Source organism: Camelina sativa, chromosome 20 (assembly GCF_000633955.1).
Source record: "Camelina sativa cultivar DH55 chromosome 20, Cs, whole genome shotgun sequence".
Classification (NCBI taxonomy): domain Eukaryota; kingdom Viridiplantae; phylum Streptophyta; class Magnoliopsida; order Brassicales; family Brassicaceae; genus Camelina; species Camelina sativa.
The window spans coordinates 14,762,431-14,778,268 of record NC_025704.1 but is presented as its reverse complement, the minus strand read 5'-3'; the positions used below and the strand labels follow the sequence as shown (position 1 = coordinate 14,778,268).

General features: G+C 36.3%; 4 protein-coding genes across 7 annotated transcripts; 2 read left to right on the top strand and 2 right to left on the bottom strand.

The window, feature by feature from the left end:
• LOC104770839 (probable 6-phosphogluconolactonase 4) lies at positions 2,853-4,090 on the top strand. The gene is made up of 3 exons (XM_010495299.2): positions 2,853-3,060; positions 3,199-3,334; positions 3,536-4,090. Exons 1-3 carry the CDS (start codon positions 2,891-2,893, stop codon positions 4,007-4,009), a joined length of 780 nt encoding a protein of 259 aa, XP_010493601.1. The 5' UTR covers positions 2,853-2,890; the 3' UTR covers positions 4,010-4,090.
• On the bottom strand, positions 5,308-6,462 carry LOC109131191 (uncharacterized mitochondrial protein AtMg00810-like). Its single transcript, XM_019241875.1, has one exon. The coding sequence runs from the start codon at positions 6,460-6,462 to the stop codon at positions 5,308-5,310; it is 1,155 nt and encodes a 384-aa protein (XP_019097420.1).
• On the top strand, positions 10,615-13,936 carry LOC104770837 (serine carboxypeptidase-like 42). Of its 4 annotated transcripts, XM_010495296.2 has the most exons (12): positions 10,615-10,729; positions 11,308-11,567; positions 11,656-11,763; positions 11,841-11,933; positions 12,015-12,107; positions 12,182-12,267; positions 12,354-12,632; positions 12,725-12,858; positions 12,985-13,077; positions 13,161-13,278; positions 13,381-13,550; positions 13,847-13,936. In XM_010495296.2, the coding sequence occupies exons 2-11, from the start codon at positions 11,330-11,332 to the stop codon at positions 13,525-13,527; spliced, it is 1,389 nt and encodes a 462-aa protein (XP_010493598.1). In that variant the 5' UTR covers positions 10,615-10,729; positions 11,308-11,329; the 3' UTR covers positions 13,528-13,550; positions 13,847-13,936. The 4 variants fall into 4 exon arrangements, with proteins under 4 accessions (XP_010493598.1, XP_010493597.1, XP_019097198.1 ...); XM_010495295.2 differs by lacking the exon at positions 13,847-13,936 and having other exon boundaries at positions 10,616-10,729; positions 13,381-13,805; XM_019241653.1 differs by lacking the exons at positions 10,615-10,729; positions 13,847-13,936 and adding an exon at positions 10,764-10,855 and having other exon boundaries at positions 13,381-13,805.
• LOC104770838 (putative defensin-like protein 179) lies at positions 13,840-14,629 on the bottom strand. The gene is made up of 2 exons (XM_010495298.2): positions 14,509-14,629; positions 13,840-14,150 (listed from the first exon to the last, which is right to left on the bottom strand). The coding sequence occupies exons 1-2, from the start codon at positions 14,564-14,566 to the stop codon at positions 13,840-13,842; spliced, it is 369 nt and encodes a 122-aa protein (XP_010493600.1). The 5' UTR covers positions 14,567-14,629.

Sequence of the window (15,838 nt, the reverse complement as noted above, 5' to 3'; positions counted from 1 at the left end):
TTTTTTTTTTTTTTTTTTTTTTTAAATCTCTAAGTTGCGTATTGTAAAATAACCGGCTAATGCAGACTCCGTACCAGATGTGTTTCTTGTAGTTTTGTGTGCGAGTCACTAGCTATGACTATGGATTATAATAATAACAATAATTGCTTATGTTATGCCGAGGACAAACGAACAAAACAAATATACTCTTCCAAATGTGAGTAGGTGATAACCAAACAAATACTTTTGACCTGGACCAATTACTATCATTCTTCAACAACTCCATGCATGTAGATTTTAAGTCTTGAAACTTCTTTGGTCCCAAAAAAAAAAAATAATAAATAATAATAAAAAAATCTTGAAACTTCTTAATTTAATTAAGGGATGGAACTTTAGCTCATTTCTGGTGTTGGTAAAAAAAAAAAAAAAATTATGTGGATGCATAATAATCCCGAAGATCATCTACAAACAAATGAACAATCATTTTTGTTTTAAATAGTTTCATGGCGAACTAACAATGACATAACAAGTGTTCAAACTTTTCCGTAAGAGCTAGAAAAACCATAACCAAACTCCTTGTAATAGGAGTAATCGAAACAAATATTATAAACGTTAGAAAGAATCCCAAACTAACCTTAAATAAAAACTACATTTTAAACTAAAACTCTAACTTATAATAGAAAATAATTAATATAACAAAAGAGAAAACAGGTAAATTTATTATCTTAGAGGGCTTTGTTTTCTGTTTTCAGGTGAGATGGATTTGCTCAATGCTTTTCAACTATGAACCAAAAGAGAGAAAAAGTAGATTGAGATTCTAAATATGGTTGTTGAACAATTAAGAAAAGAGAGCCCATTCTTCAAGAGACTGGTAGTTTCTGCTCAATATCTTCTGTCGTAGTCAATAGTTTAATTTTAGACTAGGAGTTGTTCACTGTAGACTTGTAGTCATGTTCTTGCGTGTTGGAGATAAATTTTTGTCCATTGAGCTAATTTTCAAAGAAACAAAATAAATATCAAAATAAGTGTACTCCTAATTTTCTTGCCTAAGAGAATATATATATGATCTCGTTTTTGTCCAGTGTCGAACCATGTGAAAGCAAGCTATGCATGCGTGGAATGGAGACAAAATAATATTATACTTGTAAACTTTATTTAGTGTATTCATCTGATTTACCTCCTGGAGATACTAAATAATTTATCTAAGTGTGTACTAGATAATAATGATTATATATTTTCTCAAAAGTAATTAAAGAAAGACGAACGTTCCAACGACGATTCTGGACAGCGCTAGCTTACATATTATGTAATTTGGTAGTTAGGTTTTTGTTTGAATTACTCTTGCAGAATATTTGGTTTGGTTTGGTTTGAAAATACTCTTGATGGCGATTTTAGAGCTTGTAAAAATCGTTTACATATAGAAGACTTAACTTGCGTTGCCTCTATAAGCAATTAATTACGTTTACCATTGCCTCGTGACATGCAGAGCGGAATCTTGAAGCTTCTAAAGATATTATTAGGGATCATAGTAAAATACGGTTGATTCTGAAAATTTTGGAAAACTAAGGATTGCTTTGATGGTAATTAAGGAATTAAACTAATTTGAATGAATTAAAGTTTCCATATAATTATAGCGTCCAATTCTATATTTTATAGATTCTATTAAATACTACAGTGTTATACAATATTAAGATTGCTACTAGATTAGGATCCGTGGTAGAACACGAGTTGAAATTCTTTTTATTTATATTATAATTTAGTATAATATATAATTTATATGATTGTTTTTTAAAGTTTTTTTAGATAAAACATTATGCAATAAAATCATATGCTAAATATGATGGCTTGAAAAAATACATATTTTGTAAGTTTATATGGTTAATTTTGTAATTTTATGTATGAGAAATAGTTTTGTTTGTTTGTTTTTATTTTAATTTTGAACATGTTTGGTAAAATTTTTTTAGTATGATCCGTGTTTAGGTAAGATTTTATTTTCAATTGCACAATAAAATCTCAGAAATCACGATTAAATGTGATAAATTTACCATGATTTTATTCATTTTTACGCTTAACAGTATATTTTTATGCCTAACAGTATATATTTTGTAACAATACATGGTATACTAAAGATTTTATTTTGAAAATTGTATAAATCATTTGAATATTCTCTTTAAGAAGATTTTTTAGAATATTCTTAAGTGTATTCATATAGCCCACGGATTGACCAATTAATCTATAACTTTTTTTGTAACTAACATATATTTAATTTATAACCTATTTTGTAACCAACTTATAAAATTATATAGTTTACGAAAAAAGTTTGTGTATTTCCGTTTTATTATATAGGAGATAATGGTAATGTTATTTTAAAGAAATTTAATAAAAATTTCACTCAAAAATGTTAGAAACAATTCTTAGGGTTTATGCAATGATCTGGCTAGAATTAATTCAATTCTTTAAAAATACTTTAATATATACTATTTTTTCTGCATTGAGTTCTTTAAAATTCCTTAATTGAATACCCCTCATAAAAGTAAATTCACAACTCTTAAAACTTTATGTGTGTTTAATATGAGAATCTTCGAATAAATCAAAGCCTTTTTAAAGCTCGTAAAGTTTTTGACAAAACTAACAAAAAACAAGTAAAACAAGGTAATAGAAAATACTCCTTTCAAGCTCGTTTACTAATAGCAGAAAACATGCATTAATAATATACGTTACTTACGTAAGTAAATTAAACTAAAAATTAATACATGTATTTCCAAATTGTACACGTTCATCACCACATCGTCAAGAGTCAACACCACTTGTTCCTTCTTTCTTTTTCTTTGGTCAACTCACCACTTGTTTTTTCTTCTTTAAATATCACATCTCATCTAATTTGATCAGACTCTCTTTACAGAGAACCATAATGGCATCTGTTTTGGGGAAACAGGAGAGGAAGAAGATTGTGTTTCCCTCAAAGAATGAATTATCAGAGGCTATGGCCAAGTACACGGCCAATCTCTCGGCTAAGTTCTGCAAGGAGAGAGGCTATTTCACCCTTGTTCTTTCCGGTGGTGACCTCATCTCTTGGCTCAGGTGTATATATCTATAATAAAATCTTTAAATCTTTTTTTTTCTATCACCAATTAATCGTTGAATCTTATGCACCTAATTTATATTCTGATATTGTAAAAAAGATTTAAAATCCAATGTTAATTAGTTAACTTTTTGCAGTGAATTGTTGAAACCAGTGTACCAAGAAAGCATCGAATGGTCAAAGTGGCACATTTTTTGGGTGGACGAGAGAGTTGTTCCATTGGACCATAAGGACAGCAACTACAAACTCGCCTTTGATGGTTTTCTCTCCAAGGTCCTTATTTTTTCTTGTCACACCTCATCAAGAACAAGTTTTTATTGATGCCTTGAGACAAATCTTGTTTATATCAAACAAATATACATATATGATGGTAAAGTTAATGAGTTCAAAAAAAAAAAAAAACAGTTGTCATTAACTAAAATGATTGTGTCATTTATTCTTGTGTACTCCTCTCAAATTCAACTCTACGTATAGGTATCGATTCCAATTGCGAACATATATGCAATTGACCAAGACTGTGCAGCCCTCGGTGATGCCAAAGGCGCAGCATTACTCTACGAGGAATGCATCAAAAGACTAGTGAACCGAAACATCATCCGGACATACAAATCCTCTGGCTTCCCACAGTTCGACCTCCAGCTCTTAGGAATGGGTCCAGACGGTCACATGGCGTCTTTGTTCCCGGGGCACTATCTGATCAAAGAGAAGGCAAACTTGGTAACTTACATCACCGATTCCCCAAAACCGCCACCGAAGAGAATCACCTTTACTTTACCTGTCATTAACTGCGCTTCCTACAACCTCATGGCTGTTTGTGATGAGGCTCAGGCCGATGCGGTCGCTAAGGTTTTCGAAGATGACTTTGACTTGCCTTCAGCTTGGCTCACAGCTGACGTAGAAGCCATATGGTTTCTCGACCAAGCCGCTGCCTCTAAGATCCCTAAATGACATTGAAGGAAGCTGTGTGTTACTGTACATTTCATTTGTATCTTATGTCTAATAAAAGTTGTCAACAATTTGGTTCTTGCATGTGTTTGTTTCTTTTTTTTTTCTTTTTGCATGTGTTTGTTTCAAAAATAATGAATTTGAACATTACGAAGCTCAATGAAAAATTGTACACACTGAAAATCTTGTAGCGCGCGACAGATAGAGAACCAATTTTTGATCTCAAGTCTGACGAATTTAGTAAGGACATAGATAATTGTAAATGTGACAGTGACTCGCAAGCAAACCAATGAAACAGAAATAACTGAAAGTAGGAACAAAGAACAAATAGTGAAGAGAAATCTTTATTTAATATTTCTAATTAAAAGGATACAATGACTATTACAGAGCTTATATAGGGTGGCTACAAAGTAGGAGATTAGGGCACACATCAACACACACACGTCAACATCGGAGAACCAAGGGCATCAAATCTGTTATGGAGAGCGACATGTTCAGCTGTGCACGCTGTGCGTTTAAGAGTAGGTGTCATACGGTTTGACTGTGTCAGCGCCTTGTTACCGTTGCAAGATATAGAGGTGGACTTGGTAATGGGCTCGGTAATGTGTTTGATGCCCATCTCAGTTGAGGCCTTAAGAGATTCAAAAGCAGAAGAGGAGATACCTTCTGTTTGAACTGTAGGGTCTTGGTTAATACACCCCCTCAAACTTAGAGTGGGAGGTAAGACAACGTCAAGTTTGTATCACAGATCAAAGTATGGCTGCTGAGGAAGAGATTTCTTGAAGATGTCAGCAAGTTGATATTCAGCAGGAACATGATTGACCACCAAAGCTCCCAAGGCCACTCGTTCTCTAACAAAGTGAAAGTCGACATCAAAAGACTTGGAGCAATTGTGCATTGCAGGATTTGTAGTCAAGTAAACAACAGATAAATTGTTAGCGCCTTGTTACCGTTGCAAGATATAGAGGTGGACTTGGTAATGGGCTCGGTAATGTGTTTGATGCCCATCTCAGTTGAGGCCTTAAGAGATTCAAAAGCAGAAGAGGAGATACCTTCTGTTTGAACTGTAGGGTCTTGGTTAATACACCCCCTCAAACTTAGAGTGGGAGGTAAGACAACGTCAAGTTTGTATCACAGATCAAAGTATGGCTGCTGAGGAAGAGATTTCTTGAAGATGTCAGCAAGTTGATATTCAGCAGGAACATGATTGACCACCAAAGCTCCCAAGGCCACTCGTTCTCTAACAAAGTGAAAGTCGACATCAAAAGACTTGGAGCAATTGTGCATTGCAGGATTTGTAGTCAAGTAAACAACAGATAAATTGTTAGCGCCTTGTTACCGTTGCAAGATATAGAGGTGGACTTGGTAATGGGCTCGGTAATGTGTTTGATGCCCATCTCAGTTGAGGCCTTAAGAGATTCAAAAGCAGAAGAGGAGATACCTTCTGTTTGAACTGTAGGGTCTTGGTTAATACACCCCCTCAAACTTGGAGTAGGAGGTAAGACAACGCCAAGTTTGTATCGCAGATCAAAGTATGGCTGCTGAGGAAGAGATTTCTTGAAGATGTCAGCAAGTTGATATTCAGCAGGAACATGCTTGACCACCAAAGCTCCCAAGGCCACTCGTTCTCTAACAAAGTGAAAGTCAACATCAAAAGACTTGGAGCAATTGTGCATTGCAGGATTTGTAGTCAAGTAAACAGCAGATAAATTATCACAATATAGTTCTGGTGTGATTGGTTGAGAGACACCAGTTTCTCGAAGAAGCAGAGATATCCACTTTAGTTCAGATGCAGCGATAGAGAGAGTCTTGTATTCAGCTTCAGTCGAGGATCTAGATACAGTGGGGTAGCGCTTGGCAGACCAACTAATGATGTTTGAGCCAAGGAAGGTGCAGAAACCACCGACAGACCGTCTTGTTTCTTTACAATTAGCCCAGTCACTGTCACTATACACTCGAAGTGTGGAATCAGTGTCAGAGTAAATGTTGAGTCCCATACTGACTGTGCCTTTGAGATATCGCATGACCCTCTTAAGGAGATAAATATCAGCCATTGAAGGCGAGTGCATTTTCTGGCATACAAGATTCACAGCAAATTGCATATCGGGTCTTGTTAAGGTGAGATACTGAAGCTTGCCAGCTAGGCTTCGAAAATAAGTCGGATCAGTGAAAGGGACTTCCTTTCCACGCACTTTGTCAAGTTGCAGAGGTAAAGGAGTAGGCATTGGAGTGCAATCAGCCATGCCTGCAGCGACCAACAAATCCATAGCATACTTTTCCTGATGAAGAAAGAGTCCTTCAGAGTGATAATGAGCTTGTATGCCCAAAAAATATTGCAGGCCTCTCAAATCTTTCATTCTGAATTCCTTGTTGAGATGAGCAAGCAGAGTACTGACGAGTATAAGATTGTTACCAGTCAGAAGCATATCATCAACATAAAGAAGAAGGAACATCATGTCATTTCCTTTGAGATAGGTGAACAAGGAAGCATCAGCTTAGGTGCATGTAAACCCAAAATCAAGAAGGAAAGTGCTGAACTTATCAAACCAAGCTCGAGGAGCTTGTTTTAGGCCGTAGATTGCCTTGTTGAGCTTACAAATGTAGTATGGCTTGTCTTTGTCCTCAAAACCAGGGGGTTGGTGCATATAAACTGTTTCCTTTAAGTCTCCATGTAAGAAGGCATTCTTAACATCAAGTTGTTTGATGGTCCATTTGTGAGCAGTTGTTGTATGCAAGATTGAACGCACCATAGCAGTTCTTATCACTGGACTATAAGTTTCCATATAATCAACACATTCCTCTTGTTCATAACCTTTAGCCACTAATCTCGTTTTTAATCTATCAAGAGATCCATCTGCCTTTAGTTTTGTTTTAAAAACCCATTTGCAACCAAGAGGATTTGGACAGACTTCAGGAGGAACTAAATCAAATGTACCAGTCTCATGAAAAGATTCGACTTCCTCCCCCATGGCATTAGTCCAACCTTCATCCTTGAGAGCGGTTTTCATAGTTTTTGGCTCTGGATAGCTGCTTTTAACTGTGAACAGAGCATATCTGGGATTCAACTTGACAACACCAGACTTAGCTCTTGTAACCATAGGATGAACATAATCAGTGGTTGGCACAGGGACTGTAGATGTAACCATAGGCTCAGCAAGTACAGCTTCTGTAACCACAGGGACTTCAATATCGCAGTCATCATCATCATTGTCAGAGTCGTGAGACGAAGAATTTGAGGAGATATCTGTAGCGGTTGTTTGTAATGGTGAAGAGGAGTTGTTTACTGTAGGAGGTATGTCAAGCTCCTCAGTAGACTCCAAAACACTCTCCCCACTAACATTACAAGACTCATGATTCTCTGGACAGACAGTAGACCTTTGTGGAACTGAAGCTGTTATTGGGGCTGCAATAGAGTTTTGAACTGTAGAGTCTTGTGAAGTGAAGCTTCCCTGCCAGGCTGAAAGCAAAGGAGTATCATGTGGAGATAATTTCCTGCTCAAGACATCGACAAAAGGGAATTTAGACTCATCAAACAGTACATGTCTGTTGATAAAAACTTTTCCTGATGGTGGATGATAGCAGCGATAACCTTTGTACTTTTCATTATAACCAATGAAAACACACAGAAGCGATTTAGGATCAAACTTATTGCGAGAGTAGGGAAGAAGATATGGGTAGCATGCACAACCAAAGACCCGAAGCGATGTATAAATTGGTGGTTTTCCCGTAAGCATCTCATAAGGACTCTTCTTATCAGGCAAAACCGAAGATGGAAGAAGATTTCCAAGAAACGTCGAGGTAAAGAAAGCTTCGACCCATAAATGATGTGGAAGTTTTCCTTGAAACAACATGGATAGACCGAGTTCGGTAATATGGCGATGCTTCCTCTCTGCAAGACCGTTTTGCTGCGGAGTGTAAGGACACGAAACTAGTTGTTGAATGCCACAATTACTTAAGTGTGCAATGAACTGATTATTCATAAATTCACACCCTCCATCACACTGAAACGTAACAATTTTCTGCTGAAACTGATTTTCGACCATCTTTTGAAATTGTAAAAACACAGGAAAGCAATCAGATTTAAGACGCAGAGGATAGAACCATGTAAACCTTGAATAGTTGTCAATGAAGATTACATAGTAACGAAAACCCTGAGTCAAAACCACTGGAGAAGGTCCCCATAAGTCACAGTGGAAACGCTCTAAAGGTCTACTAGAAACAAAAGCAGAGGAAGTAAAAGGAAGTAAAAGGGAGTTTCCAATCTGACAAGCATCACATAACCGATGACTCATATTATTAATAACTATGGCCTTATTTCGTGAAAGTTGTTGAAGAACATCTTGATGAGGATGACCTAGCCTCAGGTGCCACACCTCATCACTTGTAGCCTGTTGTCTCACAGAGTAACACGCCATGAACCGAAGATTCTTCAACAGATACAGATCCTTACGTCTGGGACCGCTGGTGAGGAGCTACCTTGTCTGTTTGTCCTTAATAATCACAGCATCAGAATCAAACTCAATTGCACAAGGATAATCACAAGTGAGTTTTGAAACAAACAATAGTGATTTTGTGATACCAGGACAAACTAAGACATCTCGTAAGGGCAAGTTACCTTGACGACTTGGCAACACAGATGAACCGATGTGAGTAATAGGCAAAAAATCACTGTTACCAACAATGACAGAGTCCTCACCACTGTATGGTTGAGCTGTCTGCAGCTGAGTAGTGGATTTGGTGATATGAGCTGTAGCTGAAGAGTCAGGATACCACTCAGTTCCAGTTTGAGTGTTAGGACCAGAAACGTGCATTGCAGTGAGTGCTTGTGTCAAGTCTTCAGCCTGATAGGAGTGATCAAAACGTTTGTAACACTTAGCAGCAGAGTGACCATATTTGTTGCAGATCTGACAAGTAGGACGTGTGTCAGAGTTAGAGGAAGAGCCGTGAGAAATCTGTTGATGGAAACCTCTTCCTCGGGTTGAATAACTTCCATGACCTCGATATCCACCAGACCGACCATGAGACTGACCACGACCACGAGTTGAGTATCCCCTATCAGTAGTGAAAGCCAGATGAGGAGATACTGATGAACCAGCATAGCGTTGAATCTTATCATCAAAGTTAGTCAGTTTTATCACAACATCATCGTACGTAAATGGAAAGGTATCCATTTGACTTTCAATAACAGTAGCTATAGACTCATATTCCTGACCTAACCCATGAAGAACTCCAAAAAAATTTATTTTCAAGAACAAAGTAGCCAATAGAATGTAGTTGAACACATATCTTCTTAATAGAGTCGAGATACTCAGCTAAATGTTTTTCAGCCTTCTCAATAGAGTAAAGACGACGCTGAAGGTCACTTTTCCTAGAGGCCGAGATGTAGTTGTATTTCTTGGCTAGAGAGAACCATACCTCTCCAGAAGTTTGAAGACCATACACAGATCTGAGAGCTTCTTCCGAGAGAGAACCAATCAGCCATCCCATAATCTTCTGGTCATTGTGTATCCAAGTGAGGAAATCCGGATTTGGAGCTTCAGTCTGCGCATCTCCATTTTTGACTGTTCTGGTTGCAGGGGGACACGGAGAACTGCCAGGGACATGACCCAACAACCTCTGATTGTTAAGCCAATTTCGAGCTGGATTTTCTATAAAAGATAGTTTGAGGAGAGTTTTAAAGTAACACAATGAGAAAAACATAAAGCGGAAGAATCAGAATTATCAGCCATTGGCGACTGAACTCTGATACCATGAAAGTAGGAACAAAGAACAAATAGTGAAGAGAAATCTTTATTCAATATTTCTGCTTAAAGGGATACAATATGACTATTACAGAGCTTATATAGGGTGGCTACAAAATAGGAGATTAGGGCACACATCAACACACACACGTCAACAATAACGAAGTGAAACAATTAATATATAAAGGAAAGAGTCCTAAACAGCAAGAACGTACGTACACTCTCAGTGAGGTAGCAATTAATTTGGTTCTAGACTTCTAGTGATGTTGAGACTTTAGTCAAAAGATCATAAATTAAGTTTAACATAGTACAGCTCAATGCGTAATAAGCACTCAATAAAACCAGTAGAGAAACAAGCTTAGAAGCATGTCGAAAAAGCAGAATTCTCTAACAAAATCCAATAACAAATTAAAGAGATGAAGAAGCAACTGTAGAATAGGAGGCCTTTTCGAACTTCCTTCCCTTAGCACGAACGTATCGCTTGGAGTGAATGTGTGGCACACCAGGAGCAGGAACGAAATGCTTGACTGCTTCATGTGAGTTATTAGGTCCTCAAAGAAGTATCTAGACACAAGAAACACCCAACCATCAGTTTTAATTATCAAGTTGAAAATGCACAAGTACAGATAGGAGGTTAAGAGAATTACAGTGTTCTGGCCCGTTGGAGCTCTGAGAGCGAACTGGTCAAAGGTTAAGCATTCACCACCAGCTTTCTCAATGGGAGCTCTAGCCTCAAGGCAGTGACTTTCATAGCGTGTTACCACAAAAGAAAAAAAGAAATGGTAAGAAAAAGTAGACAAGTGAACCGAACCGGAGTTAATCAAGAAGAAAATTTCGATTTTTTGGGTTTTTGATAAAATTTACTCGTCAAAACTTTTCAAACATCTTTCAGTTTGTTGTCACTCCCAATGTTGTCCAAATTGAAGAAGATAAGACCAGATTCGTCACCTTAATTTTCGTTCGTTGTAGTCTGCTGTTTTCGGTATATATTTTTTTCTTTTTCTCTTTTTTCATTGTCATAATTCTAGCAAACAGAGTAAATTTTGCTCGTTGTTGTTGTTGTTTGTAACGTATACGAAAGTGGATTTTGTTTAATGGGTATCTCAAAGTATCATGCTTTTTCTTTCCAGATTCATTTCACTGTTTGTATCTCTACTGGGCTTGTGTTCTTGTACCCCAATTAGCTGATTTTGAAGTGTTTTAGTAACTTAGATCTTACTGCTACACACATCAAGAATCTCTACTTTTTGGTATAGATCACATATGTTTTCCTCTTGTCCCACTGATTCGAACAATGTATAGTCTTTTTAGTTGCCAAATCAAAATTTTGATTCGAGATTCCGAAACTTTAACAACATCTTTTAGTCTTTTAGTTCCTAATTTTATAGTTTCAGTTGAATGATATGTTTTTTTTTTTTTTTTGGTATGGGTGTTATGTAGATTTCTCTTGATTTGATTATTCTTTTCTTTGGCCTTTCATCTTTCATAGTGTATATCTTTCTTGTTTGTTTGAACTGGGTTTATTAATGTGGTGGATTCATTTGACATATCAATGGGCAGATAATTCGAAAAGGCATAGAAGATGGCCAGTGTGTCGTGGCAGGCCATGGCTGTGGCAATAGTGCTGTTGCTGCTGTCAGTGCAAGGGTACCCGGAAGAAGATTTGGTGGTGAGGCTACCAGGTCAACCAACAGTTGGGTTCAAACAATACGCAGGTTATGTCGATGTCGACGTGAAAGCTGGTCGGAGTCTCTTCTATTACTACGTGGAGGCTGTCAAACAACCAGATACAAAACCATTAACCCTTTGGCTCAATGGAGGTCCGCTCAGCTTTTTTCTACATACAGTAGTTCATATGTTTTAAAGAATGTGTGAATTAAATTTCATGTTTGAGCGTTTGTAGTGCAGGTCCAGGTTGTTCTTCGATTGGTGGAGGAGCTTTCACTGAGTTAGGTCCATTTTACCCCACAGGCGATGGCCGTGGCCTCCGTGTTAACTCCATGTCTTGGAACAAAGGTTTGTTTGTTCTTGACAATTTTATGCATGAGCTCTCTCTGATTCTACATTTGATGTGTTGTAATATATATGTGTAGCCTCGAACTTGCTATTTGTGGAGTCACCGGCTGGAGTAGGATGGTCTTACTCCAACCGAACCTCTGATTACAACGCTGGAGACAGATCTACTGGTACAATCTAAATTCCACTCTTTAAACTAGATTAGTAGATAGATTGTTGTTTCTTTAAAATGTGTTATGTTGTTGGAACAGCTAGCGATATGCTCGTCTTCTTGTTGAGATGGTTGGACAAGTTCCCAAATTTGAAGTCTCGCGACCTCTTTCTCACTGGCGAAAGCTATGCAGGTGTGTCTTCGATATCGATGACGGAAACTGAATGTTGACCTTAAAAAACATCAATATTCTCATATTTTTTGCAGGACATTACATACCTCAACTGGCTGATGCGATTCTCAGCTACAATTCACGGTCAAGTGGTTTCAAGTTCAACATCAAAGGCATTGCAGTAAGCAAAAGAACCCTTCTTGACGTTTCATGAGCTCTTTTGGTTCTCTTCTGAATCCTTTCTGTTTTTTTTTTTTTTTTGATCAGATTGGCAATCCACTTCTGAAGCTTGAGAGGGACAGTCCAGCTATGTACGAGTTCTTCTGGTCTCATGGGATGATCTCTGATGAACTCAAACTCACAATCACGAGCCAATGTGACTTTGAAGATTACACATTTGCCAGCCCCCATAACGTAAGCACGGCCTGCAATGAGGCTATCGGTGAAACCGAAAGCATCATCACTGAGTACGTCAACAACTATGATGTTCTCCTTGACGTATGCTATCCATCTATCGTTCAGCAAGAGCTGAGGCTCAAGAAAATTGTCAGCCCTTTTTCACCTTTTGGTCCTACCAACAAAAAAAAACCTTTTAATTGTTGGAATTGTCTGTCAATTTTTTTTTTAAATGGTTTCAGGCAACTAAGATGAGCTTGGGAGTGGATGTTTGTATGACATACGAAAGACGCTTCTATTTTAACCTTCCAGAGGTACAGATAGCGCTTCATGCGAACCGCACTCACCTGCCTTATGAATGGTCAATGTGCAGCAGGTAAATTAGCTTACCCTCTCTCTCTCTCTCAGTTTCATTGATCACAAAATTAAAAAAGCTGTTTATAAGTAAAGTTGATATATCTCTATACGTATTGCTATTGGCTTTTTACTTTGCCTGTCACAGCGTGTTAAACTACTCTGGCATAGATGGGAACATTGACATGCTTCCGGTTCTGAAGAGAATTCTACAGAACAAAATTCCTGTTTGGATCTTTAGGTAATAATTCTATTGAAAATCTCTTTTTATCTCCTTCTTCTCCTGTCTTTTTTAGCTTAACACCCAGCTTGTCGAAATTGCAGTGGAGATCAAGATTCCGTAGTTCCATTCCTGGGTTCTAGAACTCTCGTAAGAGAACTTGCTCAAGATCTCAACTTCGAGACCACAGTTCCATATGGAGCCTGGTTTCACAAAAGACAAGTAGGTTCTGAGACGGTGAAACAATGTTAAAGTTAGTAAAAGCCAAGTTTGCTCCCTGCAAAAATTTCTCAAACGGATTGCAAACCTTTTCAATGTAACTAGGTTGGAGGCTGGGCCATCGAGTATGGAAAGCTACTGACTTTTGCAACAGTGAGAGGAGCGGCTCATATGGTGCCTTATGCGCAGCCCTCTCGAGCTCTGCATTTGTTCAGTAGCTTTGCCCAACCAAACACATTCTTCTACAGATGAATGAAAGACCAGAGATATCTTTTGTAAGACACTCTAGTTTGTATTTAATTCATCTTTCTCAGGCCTTAGATTGAGTAGAGATATAGAAAACACCCAAGGGCTTCTGTTGTGGTTTGGTTAGATCTTCAAGTGCATTTGTTTTAGTTATCTTAATTTTCATTTGATTATTAGGAACATAACTTAGTCTCTTGATAATGATAAATTATATGTGATGTATGATGACATTTCATAATGTATTACCCAAACGAAGAGTAGTAATATCAATAATTTTATCACCATATTATTTGTTTTACATAATTATGTCAATATGTTTTAGCAGGAGTACTCGCATGTGCACATCCTATAACCAAGATAGTCGACACAACCCCCACGTCCATTTTTGTACTTTATTGCGCATAGTCTATCACAGCAAGTCAGAGGACACTTGTCAGTGCACATATCAATCGCGCCGAGGCACACTTTGGCTGGTAAAAGTGGCACACATTCGTAGGTGCACATGCACATCCCATCCCCACCGTTACATTTGCTTACGCTCAGTGGCCCGTGTTTGGCCTTGCATCTTTCGTCGCAATTTTTACAAGGGCCAAGGCTGTTGTCCACGCATGTATGAGCTTGATTCAGAACTGAAACATTATTGTTTTAGTAAACTTAACATAATAAAAAAAAAATGTATTTGTACCATATAGAAAGAACAAGTAAACTAAGAAATTAACAATGAAAATATATATATTTAAATTGTGAAGAAATATGTGATTGTTTTCGTAACTATGTTATTTTTATTTGGACATCTAATTTATTAAATTTAGATTACATTTTAGGATTTGAAATTTTTGTTTTGACATATAGAGCATCCATTTTGATAAACTAGTTGTACACATAACAAAATAGCTTGTTACATAAAGAAAAAAATACGCATTTCATTAAATGAAATTTAAAATTCGGAAAATTTTGAAAAAAAAAACTCTGGAAGATATATAATACCTGAGGCAAATATGATAAGTAAGCTAACAAGAAATACAAGTGAGGTTGTTCTCTCCATACTTTCACCTTTTCTAGTTTTCTTCTAAACTTTTCTTTCTATGAGAATTGTATGTTCTTGGGGTAACTAGTTAATCTATATATATAGAGACTCTATTAGATAAAAATAATAATTAAAAGTTGAACATGATGAGGAAATTAATTATCTGCCCTTTAATAAGTAAATCATGTACATAAAATTTTACCTAATATTGTTATGGCCAATAAAGTTCATTGTGTAAATAATTTTCTTTTAATAACAATGTTCCTCAAAATTGGTTAATTTGAGTCAATCAATTAAAGTTGTTGACAAAAAAAAAGTTCTTTCAGTTTTTTTTTATAACTCATTTCAAGTTCTTTCAGTTACAAAATCTATTTATTTCTTAAATGAATAACTTTCCATTAAATCTAAATCAATTATATAAGTCACCCATATGCTTATCTTATATTTCCATGAAATCTAAGGCCTTGAATGGTAACTAGTTTTTAACTGGATTTTGGTTTTTGATTTTTAAAAAATCTATTATTTTACCATTCAAGATTTTTTAAAATTGGATTCTCTAAAGATTAGGGAAACTAGTTTCTAAGTGGTTTTTCCAAATTTCAAAGAGAAACTAAAAAACCATAATTTTGAGATTTTGTGGAAAACCTTTTTTCAGCGTAAGTTTTTATTTTTGATTTTTTGATTTATTAATTTTTAAATATACAGCAAAAACCAAAAACCAAAAATGTGAAAACCAAAATCTAAAAACTAAAAACCAATGAAAAACTTATTGCCCATTCATAGCCTAAATATCTCAAAATTAGTTATTAAAAAATTATGTTACTACATTGAACCTAGTACATTGAAACTTGTAAACTTAGGGGGTGTATTGAAACAATGATTTTGGAGGATTTGATGGGATTTAGGAAATTTGGAATTTTTGTAGATTTTAGGGAAGTTGATATGAATTATATGAAAATTCTTTCAAATCCCACCTAAAACCATGAGATTTAGATTTCTATATTTTTAACTAAACAAATCCTCTCTAATCCTCCAGAATCCCTAAAACTTATTAAAATCCAAATCCACAAACTGTTTTGAATAACAGTGGATTTTAAAGTAGATTTTTAAATCATCAGTTCAATAATAGTGGATTTCATGAGACTTTTTAAAATCCATAATTGAATAACATAGGATTTGTAACTTTTACACAAATCATTTAAAATGTCAACGCGATGCTTCAGGTTCATGAAAACAATTTTGAACCTAATTACAATTAACGGGCCTTGGCCCATATGCAACAAGATTCAT

What these genes read in the sequence shown, in the direction of transcription:
- LOC104770837 (XM_010495296.2), top strand. Translation starts at nt 11,330, where the DNA reads ATGGCCAGTGTGTCGTGGCAGGCCATGGCTGTGGCAATAGTGCTGTTG. An exon ending in AGCTGAGGCTCAAGAAAATT is followed by an intron (nt 12,633 to 12,724) that starts GTCAGCCCTTTT and finishes AAATGGTTTCAG; the next exon opens with GCAACTAAGATGAGCTTGGG. An exon ending in ATTCCTGTTTGGATCTTTAG is followed by an intron (nt 13,078 to 13,160) that starts GTAATAATTCTA and finishes TCGAAATTGCAG; the next exon opens with TGGAGATCAAGATTCCGTAG.
- LOC104770839 (XM_010495299.2), top strand. Translation starts at nt 2,891, where the DNA reads ATGGCATCTGTTTTGGGGAAACAGGAGAGGAAGAAGATTGTGTTTCCC. An exon ending in GACCTCATCTCTTGGCTCAG is followed by an intron (nt 3,061 to 3,198) that starts GTGTATATATCT and finishes AACTTTTTGCAG; the next exon opens with TGAATTGTTGAAACCAGTGT. An exon ending in TTGATGGTTTTCTCTCCAAG is followed by an intron (nt 3,335 to 3,535) that starts GTCCTTATTTTT and finishes CTCTACGTATAG; the next exon opens with GTATCGATTCCAATTGCGAA.
- LOC104770838 (XM_010495298.2), bottom strand. Translation starts at nt 14,566, where the DNA reads ATGGAGAGAACAACCTCACTTGTATTTCTTGTTAGCTTACTTATCATA. An exon ending in ACTTATCATATTTGCCTCAG is followed by an intron (nt 14,151 to 14,508) that starts GTATTATATATC and finishes ATAATGTTTCAG; the next exon opens with TTCTGAATCAAGCTCATACA.
- LOC109131191 (XM_019241875.1), bottom strand. Translation starts at nt 6,462, where the DNA reads ATGATGTTCCTTCTTCTTTATGTTGATGATATGCTTCTGACTGGTAAC.